Below are 27,536 nucleotides of genomic sequence, written 5' to 3' on the forward strand. Positions count from 1 at the left end.
GTAATGACTTTTCAGTCAGCTTTCGTTTTGTTTAATGGTGCCCATGACCACCCCCTTTCATTGCAATAAGCATACCAGAGGACCATGAGTCTGCAGCGAATACCCCCCACCTTGATTCATCAAATATTGAAATAGATGAGAATGTGTATGATTTGGGAGCTCATTCATACGTCCTGTTGCCTTTATTACCTGCGATTTGGCTTCTGCACGCAAAGTAGAGCTGTTTGCAATAATCTCCGCACAACATGGGAAAAGCCAGCTCATTGTCTGCTGCTCCTTGCCGGTCAGGTAAGTGAAATAAATACTGTGCATGTGGTGAACATTGGGCGCACTTGATTTCCTCCAGCAGCCTTGCACATTCTGTGTTGTTTGTAACAGAAAATATCTGAAAATCAAACAGCAGAAAGAAGTAAGCAAAAGCAAACTGAATCGAGAAGATAACATTCAGATGTGTGGAGAACATCTGTTGTATGTAAGATCTTTACTGTACCTACTTGCCTTTAGGAATAGAGATACATTGATTTACTTGGTTTTCCCCTTATAATCTAGTGCATCATCAATAGTGAATACAAAGTTCTAAAATTGATGTATTGTTTCTCATGTTTCTATACACTGAAACGAGAAATGAATAGAAGTTTTAAAAGAAAAACTTGAGCGTGCAAAGTTAGAAAATTCCAAATTTTGCAGCACATTAAAGAAATTTTAGTCAAGCCACAACAATATGTATGTTTTGCATTATGTTACGTTCCGACCCAAACCACCCCACTGTAGGATTTCTCAGTGGGAGATCTGCTGATGTCCTCTTGGACTCCAATGTTCCAAAGTAAAATTATAATATTTAATAGTAATAGTAATGCCCATAAACTGCATCATTCAGTCCCAAGCAATTACAAATTTACTCATGTAACATTCAATGAAGTGAAAAAAATTAATGTACTGTTGGCAGGTTATATGTTTTTGTTTAGAAAATGCAGAAATGGCTAAAACTACAATACCATTTCCCCGGGTGTTTTGAGATCCTAACTTTCCATCTCTGGAAATAATATATAATATCTACTCCTTTATTCTAATCTCTATATTACTAATTTATTGTGAGCATAATTCAATTAAATGAGTACTAAATCTGCTAACTTATTTAATGCATGTACCACATATGTTCAGTTTTTAATGAAAAGTGATTTCAATCTTGCATACATATATTTTTGTAATAAACGTTTTGTATATACCTTTCACAAAAGAACAGTCACTGTCCAAACCTGGTGTATTTCAGATTTCTCTGGATCGAAGTTCCTGTATTTCATTTATCATTGCAATTAAACTCCAGCCAAATATCCTGGACGTTATCCTTAATTAAATTGTTTCTAAAATTAAATGGTGGTTCTTCAAAAAACTCCTTGTTTCATAACCTCCTAAAGCTGAATTTATGAATTAGAGAAGCCTTTACTTCATGCTGAAGGGCAACATTATTTGTATGCCTTAGAATAAAAGAAAAATATTCAAATTCTGCTCACCAGCTGTCAGCTAGCATGCTTCTCTGTTGGCCATCACAGACACCAATTTCACTATTAAGGTATTTTTATGGACACAAACACACTGCAAGAGATTCTAATCATTGCAATCACTTTTTTTTAAACTATTTCAGGAATGTGTTTTGGTCACATATAAAATAGTTATCACAGCGGTATAATATAAATTATCTGAAATTAGATCCAGTATTTTCTCTATATATTTATTTTGTGCTGTTTTTACACAGTGAGACCTTCACGTTTTGCACTGTGTGAGGTCTGCAGGGTATATATACCCATGAAGAGATAGATAGAGCCATCATTATAACACACCCTCGATGTTCTCTCCCACTGGAAACAATGGGAGCACACACAGAGCAATACAAGATGGAGTGATTGGCCCTTTTGCTTCTGATGTATGCGTAGTTAAGCTAACTGTGCAAGAAATTACATAAAGATCACGAATTAGGACAAAGGATGCCGCAAATCTTCAGTAGATTTGCATAAAGCCAAGTTTAATATTTTCATCCTCATTATCCGAAGAATTTAAAATCAGAACCTGGAAAATCGTGTTGATCACTGAAACTTATATCATGTAAATACATAATTAGTGCTACTTACTTGCACTTGTGGCCCCAGAACGATCTCAATTTAGAAAATGCTAATGATATACAGGCCATCCACAACTTAGACATCTCTACATAAGAGTGAGCTCCCATAATATTATTAACTTGAAAACAGCAGAACTAGTTTCCTCTCTCTCCATCTTTCGTAATTGTACTTTCTTTTAGTCTGAAGAAGGGTCTCGACCGGAAACGTCGCCTACTCCTTCTCTCCATAGATGCTGCCTCACCCGCTGAGTTTCTCCAGCATTTTGTGTCTTACCTTCTTTTAGTCTATGTACTTTAGGTGCCATTCATTACTGTTGAGGTATGGTTACCTCATTGAGTGACTTTTGTGTATTTTCCAACTTAAAACACACTTGAAAAATTGACTTATGGACTTTAGTAAAAGTGTAACATTTGTTACCCGGGGACAGACTGTGGTTAGGCCACCTTGACTACAATAAGCAAGAGATTTTGTTTCTGATGCATGGTGTGGCATTATGAAGCCGAATATTTAAAACATAATTAATTTTTCATCATAACTTGATCTCTTCTGGAGCTGTTCGCAGATTTATAGATAAATCTATGGATCCCATTCTCTTTTGGGGAAATTATGTTCATAAGTAATTTAGACTGAGATTCAACACTTCAGTTCTGTCTCCACAATTTCTTCTCAGGCAATTCACCATCAGGAAAAAGTAAGTAAAGTATCCTTTATTGTCATTCAGACCTTCCGGTCTGAACGAAATGTTGTGCCTTGCAGTCATACATACAATAAAATAACAAAAACACACAATAAATACAAATTTAACATCCACCACAGTGAGTTCACCAGACACCTCCTCACTGTGATGGACGGCAAAAGTCTAAAAGTTTTTGTCTCTTCCCTCCTTGTTCTCCCTCTGCGCTGAGGCGATCCAGGCTTCCATGTTGTGACCCCGCTGGGTGATGGTAAGTAAGTCAGTCCCGCGGCTGAATCCAAGCTCCGCGAACGGGCCAGTTCAAACTCCACTGCCCGGGGGGCGGTCGAAGCTGCCGCCCTCCAGTCCAGCGGACGAAGATGTTGTTGCGGGAGCTCCGGAAAAAAAGGTCAACAACCTGGGACCTGCGAGCTCCCGACGATGTCGACCACTGGCCAAAAATCATTAGAACTTGCCCTTAAATAAATTGGGCTGCATTTTTTCATGACTCCTATTGGAAAGGGTATACAAGGTTTTCCGATCTGATTGTACGGACTGATTGGACAGCACAATAATAAAACTTCACGCATATTTTGGTCATATGGAGAGATTTTATTCCCTTTTCCTCTCAAAAATATAAAATGTATTCCCTTTTTATTTCAGCAGCCAATGCACAATCATATAAGGCACATTTTCTTGGAGTTTAAACATAGTAGGTTTGGTTGAGAATTAGTAAAGTAAGTGTACAAGTGGGTTCCAATTACCAGCGTCAAAGCTGCATGCAAGTGATTGGAAATCAATTATGCAATTGATAAAATATTGCCCACAAAAACGGCTGAATTTATGTGATTTAAAAAAAAAATTGTATGAGGGGATCATTTTCATCTATACAAGTTCTTCCATTTGAAAACAGCGGTAATATTGCCAGAAACAAGCTATGGCATTGTAGCAATTTACATGCTTTCTGGTAACCTCATTTTAGAACTATAGGGCCCGTCCCACTTGGGTGTCATTTGTGCGTTACACAGATGGCGCGCGAAGATTTTGAACATCCCAAAATCCTGGGGCGTCGCGCGCGTCTCTGCCTACGTCACCACGCACCATGCTTGCATAATGCGCACCATGCTCGCGTAATGCACACCATGCGCGCATCACGTGCGTCGTGACGCGTAAATGATGCCGCATAAATGACGCGTAAATTACACTGAATGCAAATATCTGTTTTTAGGAGTGGGAGTTTTAGCACAGAAAGTAAATTAATAGAAATGAAAAACACTTCTTAAGTAGTGGTGAAACCATACAGGACAGATCTTCATTGCTGCGTCAACAGAGGACTGATCATTTCAAGTAGACTTTCGTAGCGACAGAAAATATCTTCTAAAATAAATGACAAAAATGATCAGAAGGTACAAAAATTATTTTGTGTTTTCCTGGGACACTATCATTATAAATGAGCATCTAAGTTAAATTTCTAGGCATGCATTCAAATGTGAGAACACTGCAGACTAACCATGAAGCAGGTACGCATTGTCAAAGAGTTGTTGGTATAAATGCAGCCCCAAATACAGGTTTTGTAATGACTGCACCAATTTTGTAATGTCAAAACCAAAGTGATTCCATGGTACAAAAGATGACATGCGGAACTCATTCAAATCTCCAACTTCCAAAACACTTCCAAATCACATGCTATTATCTGATAAACTTGTTGCTATCTTTCTAATGTGGGCAGATTATGCAAAATACAGTTATTTAGTTAGGAGGACAGTACGAAACAATCCAATGCACTTATTTTATGCAATTTTAGTTTCAAGCATACAACATACTGCAACTTATAAATGCTAGCATGTCCCAAAAGTTAACCTACCTAATAAAAATTGTAGTTAATTTCCGATATTTTAAATATATAGGACTGTACAATGCAAAGTATTAGCTCTATTAACCTAATGCTCTTTTTGAACTTAAACCTAGAGTAAAGTTTATAAGGTTGCACAACGTTTTATCACTGAGGATATTCAACAATCTCTAAAGCTCAATTTGCATATTACGGTCTGTTTTATGGTATAGCTAAGCAATGATTGTTTAATTCTTTGTTTAAGAAGGAACTGGAGATGCTGGAAAATCGAAGGTAGACAAAAATGCTGGAGAAACTCAGTGGGTGAGGCAGCATCTATGGAGCGAAGTTTAATTCTTTGTGTTTTCTGCAGTATATTCAAGTCTACTGTGTCAGCACAGAACAGGGTGGGTTGTAATTTATAAACAAACGTGTTACGTAGCTGGTATATGGGTGGTCGAGATAACCAAAGGGATAGAACTGAGATTACTGGATATGATTTGATGTTATCACTTTGGAAACCATGCCCGAGGCCAATTTCAAATGGAAGGCTAATTCAAACCGTTGTTGATGGGGAAAAAAATCTGATTCCTGGAGACAGCAATATGAATCATGATAGGAAGGTCTTCATTACGGTAACAGTGAAGCAAATGAGACTAGTTCTGGAAACATTTTTTAGGGGTGAGATAGAGAACACAAGAGTATAAGCAGAGTGGGCTTAGGTCAGACACCCGCTTTAGTATCTTCTGGTGTTCAATAAGCTATGACTTATCTCATCAGTACCCATAAACCTTGATTCCCTTTCTTAATCTAAAGAATGATTTATCACAGCAATGAATACATCTTGTTATTGGGCATCAATTTCCTTCTGGAGTAGAAAATTCCAAACATTCACTGTACTCTGAAGGAGTAAATTCCTACACATCTCTTTTGTAAATCGGCAACCCTTTATTAAATTATTCCCACTAAGGGAAACATCCTCCCAGCACTTATCCCATCAAGCCCATTCAGAATCATAAATATTTTCATGAGATTTCCTTTCATTCTTCTAAATTCTAGATAGTTTAAGCCAATCTCTCTTCTTAAGACAAACCACTTATCCCGGAATCAATCTATCAAACTCTCTTGGTAACAACTCTAAGGCAAGCACAGCAGAGACCAAAATGTTACATTATATTCCAGAGTACTCTCACCAAATCCTTTTCATTTGTAGCAAGACTTCCCAACTTTTGTATTCCTTCCTCCTCATATTGAAGGCCAACATTCCATTTGACTTTCTAATTATTTTTTGTTACAGCATGTAAATGTTCTGTGTTTCTTCCACGATTCTCTGATCTCGCTGGATACCACATCAAATAACCACACTATTTACATAATATTCTATTATTCGGAACAAGTGAAAAGTTTGATTTTCCCACATTATAAGCTACCTGCCACACTTCAACTCTCACTTTTAAGTTTGTCCTTTACTGCTGTAGGCTCTTTGTGCCCTCCTAACAAATTACTTTCTTAGTGATCACTGTATTTATTATTGGCAAACGTAGTCTCTTTATTTAAAATAGACTATAAAGAGCTAAGGCCACAGCACTGAATCCTGAGGCACCTTACCAGTTATAGTCGTCCCATCTGAAAATGGCCCATTAAACCTCTCTGTTTTCTGTCAAACAGTCCCTCCTCTATCCACCTAATATATTTAACCCCAACATCAGCAACATTTAATAATGCCGTTGTTCCATAATAGCCACATTAATAAAGGGTTTAAACATTTTCCTGAGAAAAGTCTCTCAAGTTCTCTCCACGATCTGCCATGAAATCAAGAATATGATGGGATATTCTCCATTTGCCTGAATAACTGTGTTCCAACAGCTTTCACAAAACTTAACAACATCCAGCGCAAACAACAGCACACTGAGCTGCTTATTCCCATTATCACCTTAAATGCTCACATTCTCCATCTCTGGTTTATTGTAGATGTTGTGCGTAACATCTAAAAATTCAACGCGGTTACAGAGATGGTATCTGTCAAACCCATGGCTTCAATCACCAAGTGGTGAATTAGGAACATCACCATCTGTACACTCGCCTCTAAGTTACATACAAGGCTGACTCAGAAATATAACACTGTTTCTTCCCTGTAGCTCTAACACATTGGAACCCAATCCAACAGCAACATGGAAAACCTTTTTTCATACTATTTCAATGCTTTGGAAAGGCAGCTCACCACTTATACCTAACTATTGCTAGACATTTATCATTGTCTTGTGTACTGAGATACAGTGAAAAACAGAGAAAAGTCTGAAGAAGGGTTTCGGCCCGAAACGTTGCCTATTTCCTTCGGTCCATAGATGCTGCTGCACCCGCTGAGTCTCTCCAGCATTTTTGTGTACCAGTGAAAAACATTGTTTAGTATCCATCCAGGTACATCATACCGTACATGATTACAATCAAACTATGCACAAGTAAAGGTAGTGCAAACGGAATACAGTGTTACAGCTCCAAAAAGTTCAAGGGCTGCAGCAAGGTAGAATGGGAGGTTGGGAATGTATCCTTAGTTTATGGAAGCTCCATTCAAATAAAAAAATTTCTTCCATCGAACGTGTCCAAAGACAGGCAGCTTGATTTGTTACTAACACCTATGAGAGAGAAGTGAGTGTCACCAAACTTCTGAATTCTCTGGGGTGGAACCCTCTCCAAGACAGACGTGAAGCTCACCGTTTGACCTGTTTTTACAAAATGTTAAATGGTCAGCTCGACTACAAGACCTACACCAAACCCAAACCAATTAGGAGCAGACGAGGGCATTCGATCCAATTTGTGATCCCAGCTACAAAGACAGATGTGTACAGCAATTCGTTCTTCCCCCGCACAATTAAAGCATGGAATAATCTTCACCCTACTATAGTTACCCAACCAGATGCAACTAAATTTAAAGTAGCTCTTTCTTCCCAATAACCCTTTCTGGCTTAAGCCCTCCCTTCACCACCTCCAGTTTAAATTCCATTTGGAATATTTTGGAGGACCAAGAAACCAAGAACTAAGAACAAGAAGAACCAAGAGTCCAATAACAGCGGAGAAAAGCTGTCCTTGAATCTGATGGTACCTGGTTTCAAGCTTTTGTATCTTCTGCCTGACAGGAGAGGGGAGAAGAGCAAATGACCGGGACTCGAGTGGTCCGTGATTATGTTGGCTGTTTTCTCAATAGTGTCAATGGGAGAAGGCTGGTTTGTGTGATGTTCTGGACTGCATCTGCAACACTCTGTAACCAGGAATGGGCAGTACATGTTGGTTCACCGTCACTCTATGAATGGATTTTAAAAGTCTGTTATGCAGTACCATTTGTCTGCAACCCACATGAAAATTGTATCCAAAGGCTCCCCCTTTAACTATCCCACTGGCATTATCCTTAAAAATATCCCATTACTTTGACATGCATGATTTTCCTCTCATAACCGCTGCCAAATCATATTATGATTCTCTAGGTGCCCCACAACAACTTATTTAATGAAGGAGTTCAACACTTTCTTGATGACTGGTATGGACTGACAGGCCAAAGGTGCCCTCCTTGGTCTTTACTTCCATTCAGACATGAATGATCTGAAAGGACTTCAAAGAAAGTTTACTAGTCTAATACCTGGACTGGATGATTTACAGTATCTTATCAGGAAAGAGTGCACAGGCAAGGCTTGTCTGCCAAAGTGTAAAATAGAGAAGACTTAATTGTAACATATTAGGCCTTGAGGGGTCTTTACATGGTAGATGTGGAGGGAATATTTCTCATTGTAGGAGAATCCAGAGGCCAGGATCATTGTTTAATAGTGGAGAAGCTTTTTTTTTCAGAATGTTGTGATCCTTTGAAACACTTTTCCTCAAAATGTAGTGGAAGTGTTTTTTAAAAGTATTTAAGGAGAGTTAAATTGATTATTTATAAATAGAGAAGTGAAAGGTGAGTGGCAGTAGGTAGGAATACAAAAGTTGAGGGTGTAATCATATCAGCCATTATATATTAAATGATGAAACAAGCTTGAAGAGCTGAGTGTTCTTATGCTCCTCATTTGTATGTTTGCGTTCAACATCAAACATAAAACAGTACAGCACAGAAACAAGCCCTTTGGCTCACAATGTCTGTGCCGAACATGATGCCAAGGCAAACTAAATTCATCTGGTTTCATCTGACCTACATCCCTCCATTCGTTGCATATCCATGCAAATAACTAAAAGCCACTTAAATGCCATTATCGTATCTGCCTCCACCACCGAACCTGGCAGCGTATTCCCATCACTCACCACTCTCTGTGTAAAATACTTGGCCCGCACATCTCTTTTAAACATTGCTCTCTCTCCTTAAAGTTATGCTCTCCAGTATTTCATGTTTCTATCCTGGGAAATAGGTTCAGCCTGTCTACTCTATCTATGCCTCTCATGATTTTAGATACTTCCATCAGTTATCTCCTGAACCTCTGGCATTCCCGAGAAAACAATCCAAGTTTGTTCAACCTCTCCTTGTAGCTAATACCCTCTAACCAGGCAGCATTAGATGGTGTTTTTCCATATGTGAAGTGAAACTGAAAGATTTCAAAGGTTTGGCCTTCTGTTGCAGGAATTAATGACAGGAGGGAGGCTCTCTTGCAGAAATCTGGTTAGAATATAAGCATCAGAGCTGCGGACTGAGGTTTCACCTTGGGTATCCCATGTTTGCCAGAAGTGCCTAGTTAATGAACATTGGACATGAAATCGGCGACATGGCAGGACAATGTTCCAATATGTGGTAATTTTCCCAAGATTATCTCCTACACAAAACATTGACATTCCAGCCAAGGTGTCTTAAGTTTTTCATGCAAGCAAATCCCGTATCTCAGCTCAGAATTGTCAGTGCTAGAATTCACCATTAGATGGAGCACCACGTTGAACTACAGCAGCTGTGGAAGAAAACTGAAATGTTCTGGGGCTCTTCCGTATATCCCCACTACTGCCACCTCCTCTGCCTTACCACTCACTCCACCCACCTGGAATATCATCATTCAAGTATGGGAACTGCTCAACTGTTTCAATGTGGTCACGGAAACCTTGCAACCACAAGAAGGGTCTCGACCCAAAACGTCAGCCATTCCTTCTATCCAGAGTTGCTGCCTGTTCCGCTGAGTTACTCCATAATTTTGTATCTAACCACAAGACTATCTATCCTACCCATCAAGTGGCTCACTATTGAATGATAATTGTACTTACGAATAAATGTACTTGCCAACTCATTAATGTTATTGTCTTGCATTTATTTTACCTAAATTACCATTTTTTTCAGATTACAAATACGGGCACATTACTTCTGGAGTATCCACAACACTTTATAGGACTGTATAAAATAATAAAATCGCAAAGCACAATCTATGAAACATTTTTGTCACTTGTCCACATCCTCAGCACAGTGAAAGCAGCAGATCTCAATCTTGAAAAAAAAGTAACTATTATATCTCCGTCTGATCCTTTAAAACATCCTTTCTGTTCAGTAGATCACTCTAGACTCTTTATCCAGTTGCTAAATAAGTGATCACAAAGCTTAAATCCCCCCCCCCAATTCCCATTTTCTCCTACTTGTTATTCTGTATATAAAACCATTGAGTTTCATTATTCTTAGAACGTTCAAGTATTGTCATAACATGCTTAGGAATGATTACTGTTGCCATTGATTAGTGTAAAACATGTGCAGCCTTTCACCACAAAATTGCTCCAATTAGCCAACTTGATAACTTGATGTCTTAAAAGTGCAGATGAATTTGTTGCTTCCTCACTTTTGCTTAACAAATATTATTCCTGAACTTCAAGACCAAACAGTTTAGAGTACAGGGGACACATTTGATAACATTCATTTGGGCAAATATTCACTTGGCTCTGAAATCATTCAAAGTTGCTAATCAGGAGGGATAAATTATCTGGTAAGCTCTTCCTTAAATAGCCATGTGTTCAGGCAAACTGACAAACCATCCAAAACACTTGAAAGATATTGAGATTAAGAATTTCAGAGATGTATATCACAAGACACCAATATAAATGATACGTTTATAAATGATACAATCATTTGGTTGGTTGCGAGAAATTCTAAAATAGCTGTCTTGTTTATATATAAATGAAATATATCTGGCAAAATAAGCTAATACTAACAACTCAATTACTCTGACAGACTGTTAACATATATCACTTCTATGCAAAAACCTAAGATATTTGATCCTCACTTGAATATTGCCACATTTGGTAGAAAGGAAGGAAAACTGCAGCTGAAAATTTGAAGTGAGGCGTTCCTACTGATCTGGGAACAGAAAGAGTAGGACAAATGCTCACTCAAAAGGGACGGACATTTGGACAGAGCTCGGACTGAAGGAGAATGATGTTCTCCAGTTTCACCCATTAGCGAACCAACTAACAAACACAATGGTGTTGTTGTTATTCTTTTGCCATAAGCAACAGGACTCTGTGTGTGGGCAGCAGTTTAGTGGGGAGGAGGATAAGTCGACCCCTTTTTGTCCTATTGATTTTTTTCTATTTGCATGACTTGAGCAAATTAAATGATGCAATATGGCTTTTTGTTACAAAACAAAGTGGAAGATACCACCCAGACGCATATGTTGATTCGCAGAAGCTGTTTACATGAGAATGGAGTGAAATCCACCGTGAACCTAGCATAAAAATTCGATTCAGTCGGGCTATTTCTTATTATGCTGAGGCCAACAACGCCGAAACACGAGTTTTGTAGCGTCCCTCGTCATCCTTGACAACTGCAGCGCTGCATATGTGAAGATTTTAAAAACACCTGGATGTTTGCTAAACTTCCATTTTCTAACTTTTTTTGTCCGTCAACACCAATATGATTGGAGCCCCTTACCCTTGCCCAAGGAAAGTAAACGTATTGATACGACCCCCCCTGCTAACAATAGCATAACCCTGTTACACGCAGTCCTTACTATAAGGTCTCTGATAACTATAACTGGGCTTGCTGCTGCTGCTGCTGCTGCTCAACCTGTTGAACCCATCATTTGCAGCATGGCATGATGCATTTTATCCCGGCCTGAGCGACAACATTTACCTTGGAATCAACGAACTCATGGAAATGCCCGAAGCTGGGGCAGCAGGACAGGCGGCCGTACAGCCTGTGACATATATAGGCACTAGGGTCCAGGGCGAGAAGCCTCCTCTCTCTCCTCCTCAAGCGGCGCGGCGTACTCCCATCCAGGCACCTCCTCACCGGAGATTCCTGACTCCTTTCAAGAAACTTCGCCTCGCTGTCAAGAAAGTTAGCGGCCACTGCCAGCACCAGGGCAAACTTCAAATATACCAACGCGTTCATTTTCATTCTCCAATATTGCAATATATATATATATAAATAGAAAGTTTAAAGTCTTCTACTTTTTAAAAAAAACGAAAAATCACAACTTCCGAAAGCACATGTTCTCTTTTGCAAAAAAAAAAAGTGCTATATTAAAAAAAAGAATTTTTTTTTCTCCTGCAATTTGATGTTCCTGTGCACAGGAGAAACGGAGATGCGGTGTTTGCAGCTAGCTACCCGTGCAGCGAGTTGTGGGGTGTGTGCGGCGGCAGCAGCAGCAGCAGCAGCAGTAAGTAGCGCGCATTCGGCCAGAGCCCGGTGCAATGTTGTCTCCGGATGGATGTTAGTTAGCAGGTAGGTGGCACGCTCTCTGCTTCTTGCACTCTCCACATGATGTGTTATGTGCGCGTTTCAGCCACCAAACAAACTCCACACATCCCACCCACCCACCCCTCTCCTCCCTATTTTTTTTTTTTTCCCGCGACCACATGCACGCGCCCATCCGAAGTCGCGGCGTCGGGGGCGCGCCGAGCGTGTGGGTGGGCGCCCGTGACCGCGCCCGCCCTCTGCACCCACTGCTGGGGAGCCCGCACCCACCCACCTCACTCCCGCCCATCCTATCGGCACCCACTGCTTGACGCTCGCCGCTGCTCCGTCCCTGTTGCAGAGTCGCGGAGCAGACCAGAGAATTGCAAATTTGCAGCAAGTGGAACAAACACTCAAACACACACACACACACACAACAAATTGTTACCGAGGATCCCCGCCCCCTCAACTTGGTTAAAGCACAAACAATCCAAGATCTTTTGTTTTATTATTGTTGTGGGACGCTAGGAATTCGTTTTTTGCTCCTCAACTTTTAAGGTGTTGTGGAGATTTGCTCCGGGTTTTTACTCTGAGAAGGGTTGCGCTGTGAATCTAATGTATGCTTGTGATTCTTTTTTTTGGTCGTTTGTGTTGTGTGTGTGCCCCTACCTATATATGTTTAACTTTTTCGCCACTTTCGAGTTGAGTTTAACTAGCTGCCAGTTTGAATCGTGTGAAATGATTCCAGGTGAATGTTAACATCAATATTTAATCCTTGTTCATACGACTGCATAAATTAGGCGTAGAGAGCGGTCTCCTATTGAGGTGGAGCCGTGAGACACGATTTACAGCTCAGCATTGAACTGACCTGTAAACTGATGTATGCGATCCGGATACTGGGGCAGCGTAACTTCGTATTGGGCAAATGATGAACGCGAGGTAATTTGAGTTACATATTAGGTCCAAACCAGCAGGTAAACCTGCCTCAGCAACATCACTCTTACCTCCTCTCACTGCTGAGTGTGACACCCTCCCCCAGGAACTGTCCACTGTCACATTTCTGTATCGTTCAGGGTCCAGACTTCTTCTCATAAGTTAGAATTTCCTGGGCACTTGCTTCTTTGTATTTGGTGCACAACAACCCTGACCATCTTTCAGATGAGATACTAAACCATAGCTCCCTCTCCTCTCTTGCGGAGGAGATGTGGATGGGAGGGATGAACGGACCAAAGGGTCACACAAGGGGTCTCGGCAGAAAGGGGTTGGGAGGGGAAGATGTGACTGATGGTGGAATAATGTTGAGGCTGGTCGAAATGTTGGGGAATAATGTGCTGGATGATTTGTTATGTCGATGAATACACTGACAAAATTTTACAGTATACAGAAGGAAACATAGTGACTGGTTGTGTCAGTGGTAGACACTGCCTGGTCCATCGGAGGTAATGTCCTCCCCACCATCGAAGGGAGAGATAGGATGTGCTGCATCAAAAAGGCAGCTAATATCATCAAAGATCCAGAGCACCCTGGCCATGCTCTCATTTCACTACTACCATCGAGAAGAAGGTACATGAGCTGAAAACCGTGATCACCTAGTTCAAGAACAGCTTCTTACCAGCAACCATCAGGCTCTTGAACACGACACAACACTAACCTCAACAATGGTGATTTTCTATGGACTATGTCACAATATCTTTGGTTGCACTATGGACTTCAGCTTTGTATGAAGAAGGGTTTCGGCCCGAAACGTCGCCTATTTCCTTCGCTCCATAGATGCTGCTGCACCCGCTGAGTTTCCCCAGCAATTTTGTGTACCTTCGATATTCCAGCATCTGCAGTTCCCTTTTGAAAGCTTTGCACCACTGCTGTGATTACCTATGAATATGGTTATCAGTTTATTGTCTCATTGATTATATATTGATTATATATTTACCTGTGCACTATTGTACTTATGGGCCTGTCATGCTGCAATAAGTAAGAATTGTTCCGTTGCCGGTACATAGGACAATTGTTGACTTAATCTGGAAACTGGTGGGGATGAAAGGTAAGGATCCAAGGAACTCTACCCTTGGGTGGGGGGGGGGGGCAAGAGCAGAACTGCGGCCCATTCCGTGGAAAAAGAGGACATCTTAGATGTACGAGTTAAAAGCTTCCTTGCAGAGCTGAAGCAACTGAGATTAAAGGACATCCTTACAAGAGACTGTGCGGGAAGAGGTTTAGTCAAGATGGAGTCAGTCGGTTTGTAGGTAGATGGAGGTAGACCAGGTTCAGGAATAGCTACTTCCCCACAGCCATCAGGCTATTAAACTTGGCTCGGACAAAACTCTGAACATTAATAGCCCATTATCTGTTATTTGCACTTTATCAGTTTATTTAATCATGTGTGTATATATTTATATAATGGCCTATGGACACAATGATCTGTTCTGTAGGCATGCCTGCTATGTTCTGTTGTGCTGAAGCAAAGCAAGAATTTTATTGTCCTATCAGGGACACATGACAATAAACTCTCAAATCTTGAATGTGTATGGATTCATTGTCTCAATTTAATCAGAAAACAATTCATTTGGTAATTTCTGTAATTGCAGTTTGTAGATGAGCCTAAATATGTTGATGCCTTTCATCTGTTACAAGAACTATTAAACACAGACACTTAAATATACTTTTCATTCATGTCAATTTCTTGTTGGCAACATGCAGGAGACTGCCTCCCCTCTGATCCCCATGCGTTTGGGGTCGTCAGCCTGTGGTAATGGTGCCACACACCAGACCTCAGTCAACCAGGATGTGGTGCATGGACTTTTCTGCCTGCTATGGCAGGGATGGGAGTGACAACAGGTGTGACCCACAGGTCTGGAGTTTGCCTAAATTTTTTCCTGGTGTCCAAGTATTCTTATTAATCACCAAAGATTATGTGTCAAGCTATCTGTTGCTGATATTCTCTTTCGTCAGGAAACGTGTTTTCCCCCATGCAGTTGTGATGGCTCTCACCTCCATTTCGCACAATTGTGCTCTCACTTTCCTCCCCACACCTAGGGACAAACAGTTCCAGAGGGAACAAGGTAATCTTTTCAATATTGTTTCCTCATGTAGTCACCTTGTTAAAGATTGTGAAAACTGAATATTTTTCTACTTACATTATTTTTTTAATCTATTTTCTATCTTGTTTTGTTTTTACCTTTTCTACTCTTTTTTTGTCTTTCCTCTATTGCTTTTTCAGTGCTTACATCTCATTCATGAGGTCACAATTCACAGCTGGACTCACTGTCCACCAAGGCCCTGGAATTCTTGCTATGTTGTTATAAGCCTGGACCTCCGGCAGAATACAGCGTAAACATTTATGAGTGGCGAGTATAAGATAAAGTCTGAGAAATACTGCATAATGTGACGTGCTCTATGCTAACAAGATTAAATGCTGCTTTTTCAACAACTTTCAAAATATTACTAATATCATGTCAACATTTCTAGGTCCATCCATGCCACTCCATTAGTGCATTTGCCGGAACTGTATTTAAGGCAATTATCATAACCCCATCCCCATAAAAAACAAACAGCAATGGTAATATTTCCAACTAGATCACTAGACTGGAAATTGTAGCAGTAATAACCTGGTGGAAATGTCTGCATTGGTATTTTGCTGATAAATTATCAGTGGTGTGAATAATAATAATAATGGGTTTCTTCATTTGACTTTACCCTTGTACAGAAAAAATCTAGCATGTTACTAAGACCCTTGTTGTAACCTGGCTATTTGTAAATAAAAGTTGCAAGGAAGAACATTCAGTTGCAAAGGCACAAAAATAATCATCAGTGAAACCATCAAGAAAGAGTTACGCACATACATGTATCAATTTTAAGTTGACCACTGCGTAATTTGTTGTTATCTCCATCAAACTGGCCTCAAGACATAAAGAGCAGCAGATGCATTAGGACATCAAAAGCATTATTGAAGGCCACAAGGATCTTGTCCGCTGTTCTCTACTTGACAGGCAATCTGACAACCCACACCAACAGGGGCCACAGAATGTCCCGAGTATGTGGACTACCCTGGTCCATGATAATTTGCATATATGAAGATACCATTCTTTGCAAAAAATTACTAAAACACGTTTAATGATAGAGATAGGAGATCCAGAATACATTTAACTGGAAATCCAAGTATTCTTGCATTGGTAGCTGCACTGTAACTAGGGGAAATAAACTTTTCTGCAGGCTGATAGCCAACAAAAATCAGTGAGCTGAAGAACAGATAGTGAATGAAAAGAGGGCACAGAGGAGAGCATATCAAGAGCAGAGGAATGTTTTGGAAAAACTCCTCAACCTTGACTCTATCTTTGATATAAATGTCATACCAACTGACTTGTCCAACCTCATCACTATTCTAGATCAACAACAAGACAAGGTCACAATCCAGCTAAAAAAAGAAGAGCTCAGATCCTTGCTGAGTTTCTAAAACATAGTCATAAGATCATGTGATAGGAGCAGAATTAGGGCATTCGGCCCATCATGTCTATGCCATTCAATCATAGCTAATCTATCTTTCCTTCCCAACCTCATTCTCCAGCCTTCTCCCCATAACCTCTAACACCTGTACTAATCAAGAATGTATCCATCGCTGCCTTAAATATAAACACTGACTGCCTCCACAGCCTTCAGTGGCAAAGAATTCCACAGATTCACCACGCTCTAACAAAATAAATTCTTCCTCATCTCCTTCCTAAAAGCCCATCCTTTAAGTCTGAGGCTATGACCTCTAGTCCTAGACTTTCCCACTAGTGGAAACATCTTCTCCACATCCACTCTATCCAAGCCTTTCAACATTCTGTACATTTCAATGAGGTTCCCCCTCATTCTTCTCAACTTTAGCGAGTATGCTTTCAAACACTCATCATATATTAACTCATTCCTGAAATTACTCTTGTAATCCTCCTCTGGACCCTCTCCAGAGCCAGCACATCCTTCCTCAGATATAGTGCCCAAAATTGCTCACAATATTCCATTTGCGACCTGACCAGCGCCCTATAGAGCCTCAGCATTCCTTCCCTGTTTTTGTATACAAACCCTCTCGAAATAAACGCCTGCATTGTCTTTGGGTTTAGTGAAGAGCAACTTCTATTAAAAAATTGTCCTCATCGTCAACATCTTGGAAGAGGATATGACAGTGAACATCAGAGATGCCATAATCATAACCACCTTCAGCAAAGGAAGACAATACTAATTGTGGTCATTTCAGAGGAATCTTCATGCAACCTGCCACAGGAAAAATCATCACAAGGGTCCTCCTGAACCTCAATTACAAAATAAATGTACACCAAATAGTGATGTGGGGTCCATACATTATAGAGGCAAAGGACATTAAGGTAAGATGGGCAAGTTTTAATAGGAATGTTTTCACTCAGAGGATGGTGGGTAAATGGAAAGAGTTGTCTGAGGAGGTAGTTGAGGCAGATACTATAACAGCATTTAACAGGCACTTGGACAAGTACATGGACAGGAAATGTTTAGAGGGAAATGGGAGCCAAACACTGGCAAATGCGATGAGCTTAAATGGGGCATCTTGGGCTGAAGGGCCTGTTTCCATGCTGTATGAATACGACAAATTTTACTGCACATTATCACCAAAAACAATGCAGGAAACAGCATGAATAACTTTACACTGACTTTCTTGACCTCGTTATACCGGCTGATCTCCTCCAACAAGAGGTAACCAAAACATCCACAATAATCAGTCTGAAGGGTCATGACCCAAAATGTTCCCAGTCCATTCCATCCACAAATGCTGCCTGACCTGCTGAGATACTCCAGCACTTTATTCTTTACCCATTCTGATGATGATACTTTATTGTCACTCGTACCTAGGTACAATGAAATTCATTGTTTTTGCACACATAGTACATACAAGAGTCGCCACAATGGTGCCGACAAAGTTACAAAACGTACTCATCCCTTCTTTGTCTCCACCCTTCTGCTGGGTCCCCCATTGTTCTCGATGGTTCTCCCATGCCGGGTCCCCTTTGTTATCGGCGATGCGGCTCATCCAACTATCATCCTACCACAACCAGAGAGCAGTGCTGAACTACTATCTACCTCTTTGATGGCCCACGGACTATCCTTGATCGGACTTTGTTGGCTTTACCTTGCACAAAACGTTATTCTCTTATCATCTATCGATGCATTGTAAATGGCTCGATTGTAATCATGAATTGTCTTTCTACTGACACGTTAGCATGCAACATAAGCATTTCACTGTACCTCAGTACAAGTGACAATAAACTAAACTGAACTGAAACTGACTCCGGAACTTGACTCTGGCTCCCACCTCGGCCTGACTCCGACCAACTCGCGGACTTCTGAACCTTGCGGCTTCGACCTTGGCCCGACTCTGGCTCAGACCTCATGGCACGGACCTCGAGGATCTGACCTCGGTTCGACCTCTAGGGACTCTGACCCCAGCCCGATCTCCAGGGCGTCCGACTGCAGGGACTTTGACCTGGCATTGCGCTGGCTTCTCAGAATCATGATCAAGCATGGAGCTGCAGTATGCAAATGATGCATGTATATGCACACATTTGGAAGGCAGGTTCCAAGCTTTTTTTAACTTGTTCATTGAAGTACATGAAAAGATAGTCCAAACAGCTCACATCTGCAAAGAACCTCTAACACCATTTTCCCACTGCACTGGTATAGACAATAAATGTCCATAAAGAGACTCTGGAAAATATGGAAATATCTCCAGAGAGTGGCATAGTAGTACAGCAGGTTGCGGTGATGCCCCACAGTGTTCTGGGTTCAGTCCCAATCTCTGATGCGGTCTGCAACATGGGCATTACTCTGAGAAACAGATAGCCATTACTTTGACCGGGTAGCATTGTCAAAGCAAATTGAAGTAAAAAATGGCAAAGCACTGTGTGTATATCAAGAGATGAGGCCAAAATAATTGTCGACTCTACCTACAATCCTGCGGCAGGCAATGCAACCTGTTGCTTGTTTTTAAAACAGTTTTTGGTCTGCAAAATGATAAACTATTGCACAGTTTCCCTGCTAATTTGTAGATCCTGTTCACATGGTAACAGAATTTCCACGCTGTATCTCTAAACTCCAAACTAAACTAAACTATATAAGCAGCAGAGTTACAACGGGGCAGATTTTGCTGACATTGATCCAGCTCCCACAATTAACAAGCGTAATTGCTGCAGTCCCATACACGTATAATTCAGTTGGAGATATATACAACAAAGTTTTATACAACTCTATACAACAAAGTTTCAATGGTTGCATTTGGCTGGCATAGTTTTACTACACGACATTGACATGTATAATTAACACACTATCAAATTCACCTAATCTATTCACCCCCCATCAGTCTGAAGAAGGGTTTCGGCCCGAAACGCTGCCTATTTCCTTCGCTCCATAGATGCTGCTGCACCCGCTGAGTTTCTCCAGCATTTTTGTGTACCTTCACCTAATCTAGATGCGGGTTGCTTGTTCTCTGGTCCAAAGTGTTTTGGGGACGAACCTTGAGCAGCAGCAGGGCCTTTGTACAATTTGTACAATGGAGAAGCTGCTCTGATATCTATGATAGCTGGCAAATTTATGTCCCGAGTTTAGCAAGCTGTTGAATCATTAGTCATCTATTGATATCTATATATGGATATTGTGGAAGAAATTGGAACATGTTTAAAGGTAAAACAATATCGTCACCTTACTTGTGTTTAAAATATTTATTAGCAACATCTGTGCAAATGTGATGATAATTTTGAACAATACTATGAAAGGTAGTTAGTTAAAAGTAGCAATACCATACTTTGTAATTGTCTATGTCAGAGAGAATTCCAAATTATTCTAATGCTCAAAATGGATGCAAAATTATATGGTGGCATTTTCTTTGTAATGGCAATAATAAAGAGATATTTTGTTAGTGGTTTTGTAAGACAAACTAGTTGATTGTGCAAACTTTAAAAAAAAATTCCTCAAGAAACCTTCTTCAGTTTACAATCATCAATAAACTATCACCAATGCAATTTGCAAATAGATTCTACTATTTTAAACTTGACATTTGTAAGATGTGTGATACAGCCACATTCACACTGAACAACTGCATTTGGCATATTCTCAGAATTGGGCAATGGCGATTTCTGTGGAATGATGCCACATGGCATCTTGTGCACTGGCACATGACTACTCAATTTGTACGAGTCAATTCCCTTTCTCTTAAGAATTTATTCATTATTTGTAATACATTACCCAAAATGTTCATCTTATTTTAAATTAAAAGAGCCTGTGCAGCAACTTCAATGACTAAGAAGTTAAAGAGAGCAGTATTGAAAATTGCATGTTATTTTCATCTACTGTTTTGACATGAAGTGCGAGGCTGGTTCTTTTGGTGGCACTGTTGTCTCTGATTAGGCAGGGTATGCGTTCAAGCCTTCCCGATAATTGTAGCATTTGACTCATCAGTACAATATTAAATTATTTTTTTATATTTTAAGTGATGCTGTCCTTCAGGTGCCTTTTCAAATCCATAGGATAATCTGGGAGGTGGAGGGAGAGAGGGCGAGAGGTGGAGCAAATAGTGTGGAGGGCATGGTGAAGGGGTCTGCATTTCATAGCTTTGAGTAAAAATGATAAGGAGAGAAAGCATCCAGATAGGTAAATCTGAATGTACCAGTAAAGGTTCAAGTTTATAAATTACTCCATTGACTACTAAACAAATGTTAAATGATGTTTTTCAAGGATTCGGGGATATAATGCTTACAAGCTACACATTTTGAATTATATATAGCACATAATCTGTTATGTATTTATTTTTATGCATTTCCGGGACTACCTGCATGTTGCACACTGGGTAACAGGAATAAGGAATAATAATAATAATAATAATAATAATAATAATAATAATAACTTTATTTATAAAGCACTTTAAACAACCGCAGTTGCCACAAAGTGCTGTACATGAGAACTCATGGACAAAAAGTTATTACAAACCATTAAAAACCGTAAAACGAAGGACTAAAAAACAGTAAAAATTAAAAGACATTAAAAGCACTAAGAACAGGAGCAATGTCTCAGCCAGTGTCGAAAGCCAGAGAATAAAAATGAGTTTTTAGGGAGGATTTGAAGATGGACAGTGAGGGGGCCTGTCTGATGTGCAATGGCAAGGTGTTCCAGAGTGCCGGAGCAGCAACAGAAAAGGCTCTATCCCCTCTGAGCTTCCGCTTAGACCTTGGTACCTCAATAATAAACCAATTAACACATCATCTCTGACCTAACAAATTATTAACCAGGATTTAACTACACTGTGTTTAAGAAGTAACTGCAGATGCTGGAAAATCGAAGGTACACAAAAATGCTGGAGAAACTCAGCGGGTGCAGCAGCATCTATGGAGCGAAGGAAATAGGCGACGTTTCGGGCCGAAACGTTGCCTATTTCCTTCGCGCCATAGATGCTGCTGCACCCGCTGAGTTTCTCCAGCATTTTTGTGTACCTTTAACTACTCTGTTATCCAGCACTTATTGTTTTTAAACTGAAAAGAGCTATTGTGCCTCAAAATTGACATCAAGGTGGCCTTTACAATGGCCACAAATGCCTTGTATGTAATTTCACATCACATCCCATGCCATTGACATGTTACTAGCTATGTGATGGCCCTCAATGATTCCCTTTTAGCAGTCTCTTGGGGTCAAAGATGATTTGCTCCTTCTCCAGTTCTGAGGCTACTCCTAAAGATAAGATAGGATAAGCATGTTTTGCCACAGGTAGAGCTGGAGGGTTTGATGAAGTAGTCAGTGGGCAGTTTCGGAGGTGACGTGCTCCTGCTGCCATTAATGCTGGGTTTCTGTGTGCTCCTAACTTGAGATGTTCAATGCAATTACAAATGCTCCTTCTCTATATTCAGCATTTTATCCAGTGCCAGTGATCCTCACAAATCAGTGGGATGTTACTGTTTTTGAAGGAGGCTTTGAGAACATCCTTGAATTACTTCATATGTAGGAAGGAACTACAGATGCTGGTTTACACTGAAGACACACACAAAATGCTGCAGTGACTCGGAGGGACAGGCAGCATCTCTGGAGAAAAGGAATAGGTGATGTTTTGAGACCCTTCTTCCGACTGAGAGTCAGGGGGGAGGGAAACTAGCGATATGGAAGGGCAAGGTGTGAAAATGACAGATGGGCGACAATCAAGGAAATATTGAATGGTTCATTATGACTGAGAGGAAGATTTCAAAGGTTTCAGAGGTCTTTCATTGTCAGGTGAACCAATTAAGGTACAGTGATTTGCGACAACGATGCATACAAATAATAAAATGTATCAGGAGGACAGTGAAACTAGGCAGAGAACTGGGGAGGGACAGAGAGAAAGGGAAATAAAGGGTTACTTGAAGTTAGAAAAATCAATATTCATACCGTTGGGTTGCAAGCTGCCCAAGTGAAAGATGAAGTGCTGTTCCTCCAATTTGCATTTGGCCTCACTCTGACAGTGGAGGAGGCCCAGGACAGAAAGGTCAGTATGTGAATGGGAGGGGGTGTTAAAGTGTTTTGCAACCGGGAGAATGCGTAGTCCTAGGTGGACTGAAACGTCACCCAGACTGAAACGTCACCCATTCCTTCTCTCCAGAGATGTTGCCTGTCCTGCTGAGTTACTCCAGCATTTTGTGTCTATCTTGAATTACTTCATCTGTCCACCTGTTAATCTCTTGCCACGATTGTGTCTGTTTTGAGAGTCTTATGCAAAGCGAGTGACATTACCTGCCCATTGAAGCTGATTGAGGTTACTTAGGGCCCCAAGAACCTTGGAAGAGATAGCTGATGTTTGTTTCTAATCTACCCTGTGAATTTAGAAGATCTTAGGGAGACATCATTGTTAGTATCTTTCCATTCCTTTGAGATTCCAGCTGTACTGGAACTACTGTATTTCTTGGAAGCTTACAGGAGGACAGGGATCACTGCTGTCCAAAATACCATAATCTTTGTGTGGCGTTTGAGAGCTCAATCTGCAAACACTTGTTTTGGACTGTGAATATTCATACTGCTGGGTTGTAAGCTGCCCAAGGAATATCGATGGTGATGGTAAATTTCATAAATCATTGTCTCTTGCAAGTGCGAGAAGAGGCTGACATATTCATGATTCTCATCATGAATCTTTATTGTTGGAGAGTGTTGGGAGAGCTACGTTAACTAGTCAATGGAGGTTGTGAAGCGCTTTTTTTTGGGTCATGTTGATTGTAAAGTCCATTAGCTCATCTTCTATGAATGACCTTGGAGCAAGGTGTATGGACACGTGCATCTGTAAAGGGCCTGTCCCACGAGCATGCGACCTGCATGCGGCAAGCGCGACCTAAAGGGCCGGTCCCACCAGCATGTACCTGCATGCGGCAAGCGCGACCAAACCAGAAGCGGGGGCCGCGCGGAGGTCAAGTGAGTGACATGAAGTTCGAGCAAAGTCCGCGGGAAATTCGCACATGACGTACGGCGTCGAGGCGGCTGCGGGCCGGCAGGCCGTTGCCGCGCGGAATTTTTCAACACGGTCAGTTTTTCGGAGCCCCGCGCGATGTTGGGGCCAGCTCCGCACAACTCCATATGGCTCCGGCGATTGAAGTGGGACCGGCCCCGCGAGGCCGTACGGCTCAAGCGACCACATTAGGTCGCGCTTGCCGCATGCAGTCGCATGCTGGTGGGACAGGCCCTTTAGGTCGCGCTTGCCGCATGGAGTTGCATGCTCATGGGACAGGCCCTTAAATACTGCATGTGCACTGCAGTCCAATGACGACATAATGGTGCAGCAGTAAAGTTGATGACTTACGGTGCCAGAGATCCAGGTTCAATCCTGACTACGGGTGCTATCTGTATGAAGTTTGTATGTAGACACAAAATGCTGGAGTAACTCAGCGGGACAGGCAGCATCTCTGGAGGGAAGGAATGGGTGACGTTTCGGGTCGAGACCCTTCTTCAGACTCGACCCGAAACATCACCCATTCCTTCTCTACAGAGATGTTGCCTGTCCTGCTGAGTCACTCCAGCATTTTGTGTCTACCTTCGATTTAAACCAGCATCTGCAGTTCTTTCCTACATTTGAAGTTTGTCTGTTCTCCCTATGACTGGATGGGTTTTTTCCAGGTGCTCTGGTTTCCTCACACATTCCAAAGATGTGCAGGTCTGTAGGTTAATTGGCTTCTGGAAATTGTTCCTAGTGTGTAGGATAGAACTATTGTGATCACTGGTCGGTGCAGACTCAGTTGGCTGAAGGTCCTGTTTCCAAGCTGTATCTCTAAATCAAACTAAACTAAACTAAACTAAACTAAAGTAAACTAAACTAAAGTAAAATAAAATAAAATAAAATAAAATAAAATAAAATAAAATAAAATAAAATAAAATAGACTTAAGGCTGAAATGACTTTAATTCTGCAGCAGCAATAGAGTTTGAACAATCATGTAGCGTAGTTCCACCCCAGTAGGACATTTGTTGGAGGTGAGGTGAGATCCAGCTTTATGGTGAGATCAAGAAAAGTGTTTGAGCAACGCGGAATTCTTAACACCAATTTGTTTGAAGATTGGGTCCATTATAGGCCCATTTGTTGCAATCACAGCTTGCATGCCATCATGGAACAGACGTATGATGATGATGAATTTCTATAGGCCAGAAAGTTTGAGAAAGCTGTGCCACCATCCTTCTCAAAGGCATCAGTGGAGTTAAAATAGGCCAGGTATAAATATTGATGCTGTTCTTTGAATTTTCCTTAGAGTTGATGCATGGTGAAAATCCTGTCCTTAATTCTTCAAAATGGACAGAATCCATAGAGCTGTCCTGGGAGCAACTCTTCTACCATTGGGAGAAGGTAGTTGACGATGACTTTTTTAATGACTTTCCTTGCGCAGACAGCAAGGCAAACTCGCTGTAGTTACTGCAATCAGATTTCAAGTTCAAGTTCAAGTGAGTTTATTGTCATGTGTCCCTGAAGCTTTGCTTCAGCACACAGAACATAGTAGGCATTTACTACAAAACAGATCAGTGTGTCAATATACCATAATATAAATATATACACACATGAATAACTAAACTGATAAAGTGCAAATAACAGATAATGGGTTATTAATAATCAGAGTTTTGTCTGAGCCAGGTTTAATAGCCTGATGGCTGTGGGGAAGTAGCTATTCCTGAACCTGGTTGTTGCAGTCTTCAGGCTCCTGTACCTTCTACCTGAAGGTAGCAGGGAGATGAGTGTGTGGCCAGGATGGTGTGGGTCTTTGATGATACTGCCAGCCTTTTTGAGGCAGCGACTGCGATAAATCCCCTCGATGGAAGGAAGGTCAGAGCCAATGATGGCTGTGGGGATTTGTTTTCTTTTGTGCATAGTCATGTTTATGGCATCTTTGAGGTACTCTAACATATTTCTCCCAGGTTTGAGCTTATGACGGAAGTTCCTCTCCCCACCTTTATATACTCTGCCGTAATATAGTCTTTTTTTGCAGCCTTGCTGTTTTTCAATTGGTATGTGGACTTTTGATTGTCGTTGGTGGCAAGATTGGACTAGATAGCTTGTGATCAGGAGCCAATGAGTCTTGTGCCAAATACAAAGCTATATTTGAGGAGTCTTCAAGTATTCTTTCTGGAGGGTGCTGGATGCTTCTTCCATTCTTGCTTGCCTCTGTTCTTGGCTCTCTTCAGAATGGGCTTTTCGATATGTGGGTCATAATTGTTCATGGAAAAAAACAGAAATGTGAATGTATGTTATTGTAATCAATGAGTTGCTCTAATTACTTCACTCTTTCCATCTGCCAATGTTGGGTGATGGAGTTTCTGGTGGAACTTCTTGACTTTTATGGTCTTGAGGGGGAGGGTGGGAATCACAATATGTTCTGTTTTCCAGAAACATGTCCCCATAATGCAAAGGTCACATGAGATGGGAAACCAAGGTGAATTAAAAAATTAGGACATTAAAGGAATTTATTTTAGGAAAGAAATGGGGTACTGGAGAATTATTTTGGAGTAACAATCCCTCGATCTGCTTGTTAATACCATGATTCAAAAGGTGTGGCTTTGGTTTTAATATGTTGATTTATATTGATAGATATATTGGTTTTAATTTTCCAGAATATGCTGCAATTTTGAAAGACCTCCAAACTTTGTAATCCTAATTGTAATCTCACTTATCCAACATGAAGGGAGAGCAATACTAGGAATCAATAGGTTTGTTAAAATAGAAAAAAAAGAAAATGCTGGAAAACTCAGGAAGTTCTGATGAAGGATCTTCAACCTATAATTGTAACCGTTTGTCTTTATACAGATCCTGCCTGTTGTGCTGAAGTTTTCCGTCCTTTTTTGGTTATTTTTCTCCAGGTTAGTTGGGTTGACATCTGAAATAGGAAATGATACAATCTACCAATTATCTACTAATTATCTACAAAATATGTGAAAAGAGAACACCCAGAGAATCATATGATAGCTATTATATGTTCATTACTGAATTGTAAAAGGAAAATTAAGCTTCATAAATCTGTTAAGTGTTTTTCTGAGTTATAATCAGAAAGTAGATTAGTTAATCGACGTGCTGAGTTTGGATTTTCAAAAAGCATTTGATAAAACATTACACTATATTATGCAAAGTTGTATTGCAAGTTACTGGTGATATCTTAAATGGATTAAGGATTGTTAAAGGATATAAAGAAGAATAGGAGCAAACCGATCTTTTTTGAGTTGACAAAGTCCATGACTAGTCAGGTAGTGCTGATTCTAAGAACATGAGAAGGAGGTGGAGGAGAAGGCACACGAGGCTTCTCTGCCATCCACTAAGATCATGGCCAATAGGCACTTTGGCTAAACCACCTTCCTCTTTGATATCCGTAACTCTTGATTTTTCCGTCAGCTTAAACATCCAGCTAAGTTACACATAATTACTCATATTCATTGTCCTCTGGAGTAAAGAAATCCAAAGCATTTACAACTTCTGAGAAAATAAATTCCTCTTCATCTCGTAAAATGACCCATCCTATCTTCTGGATGCCCTGGCAGAAACAATATCTTAACAACAACTTTATACTGTACCTTCCACTAGGTTTTTTTTCATCTAAGTCATTAATATATGGATGTAAACAGTCAAGGCCATAGGACTTATCTTTTAGTCATCCTTTTATTAATAGCTTGCTGACTTGAAAATGACTCATTTATCTGTTCTCTACTGTTAACCAATGTACTAACATGATAACATATTAACCTCAATCCATGCAGTGCATTTTAATGTGGCACTTCACCAAATTCTTTTTGGATGTGCAAATAAACCACATCTACTGTGCCTATTTTCT

At 40.6% G+C, this 27,536-nt stretch overlaps 1 protein-coding gene across 4 annotated transcripts in view; it reads right to left on the reverse strand.

Moving 5' to 3' along the window:
• LOC116971164 (hedgehog interacting protein) overlaps positions 1-12,369 on the reverse strand; it is a 138,794-nt gene extending 126,425 nt beyond the window's left edge. For 3 of the 4 annotated variants that reach the window (XM_033018138.1, XM_033018131.1, XM_033018124.1), the window contains exons 1-2: positions 11,694-12,369; positions 190-385 (exon numbers count right to left, since the gene is read on the reverse strand). In XM_033018138.1, coding sequence (XP_032874029.1) covers positions 190-385; positions 11,694-11,960 — 463 coding nt within the window. In that variant the 5' untranslated portion in view covers positions 11,961-12,369. The remainder of the gene's footprint in view (positions 1-189; positions 386-11,693) is intronic. The other variant, XM_033018116.1, reaches the window with a different exon arrangement.
• Between the last annotated feature and the right edge of the window lie 15,167 nt (positions 12,370-27,536).

This window comes from Amblyraja radiata, chromosome 1 (genome assembly GCF_010909765.2).
Source record: "Amblyraja radiata isolate CabotCenter1 chromosome 1, sAmbRad1.1.pri, whole genome shotgun sequence".
Lineage (NCBI taxonomy): Eukaryota > Metazoa > Chordata > Chondrichthyes > Rajiformes > Rajidae > Amblyraja > Amblyraja radiata.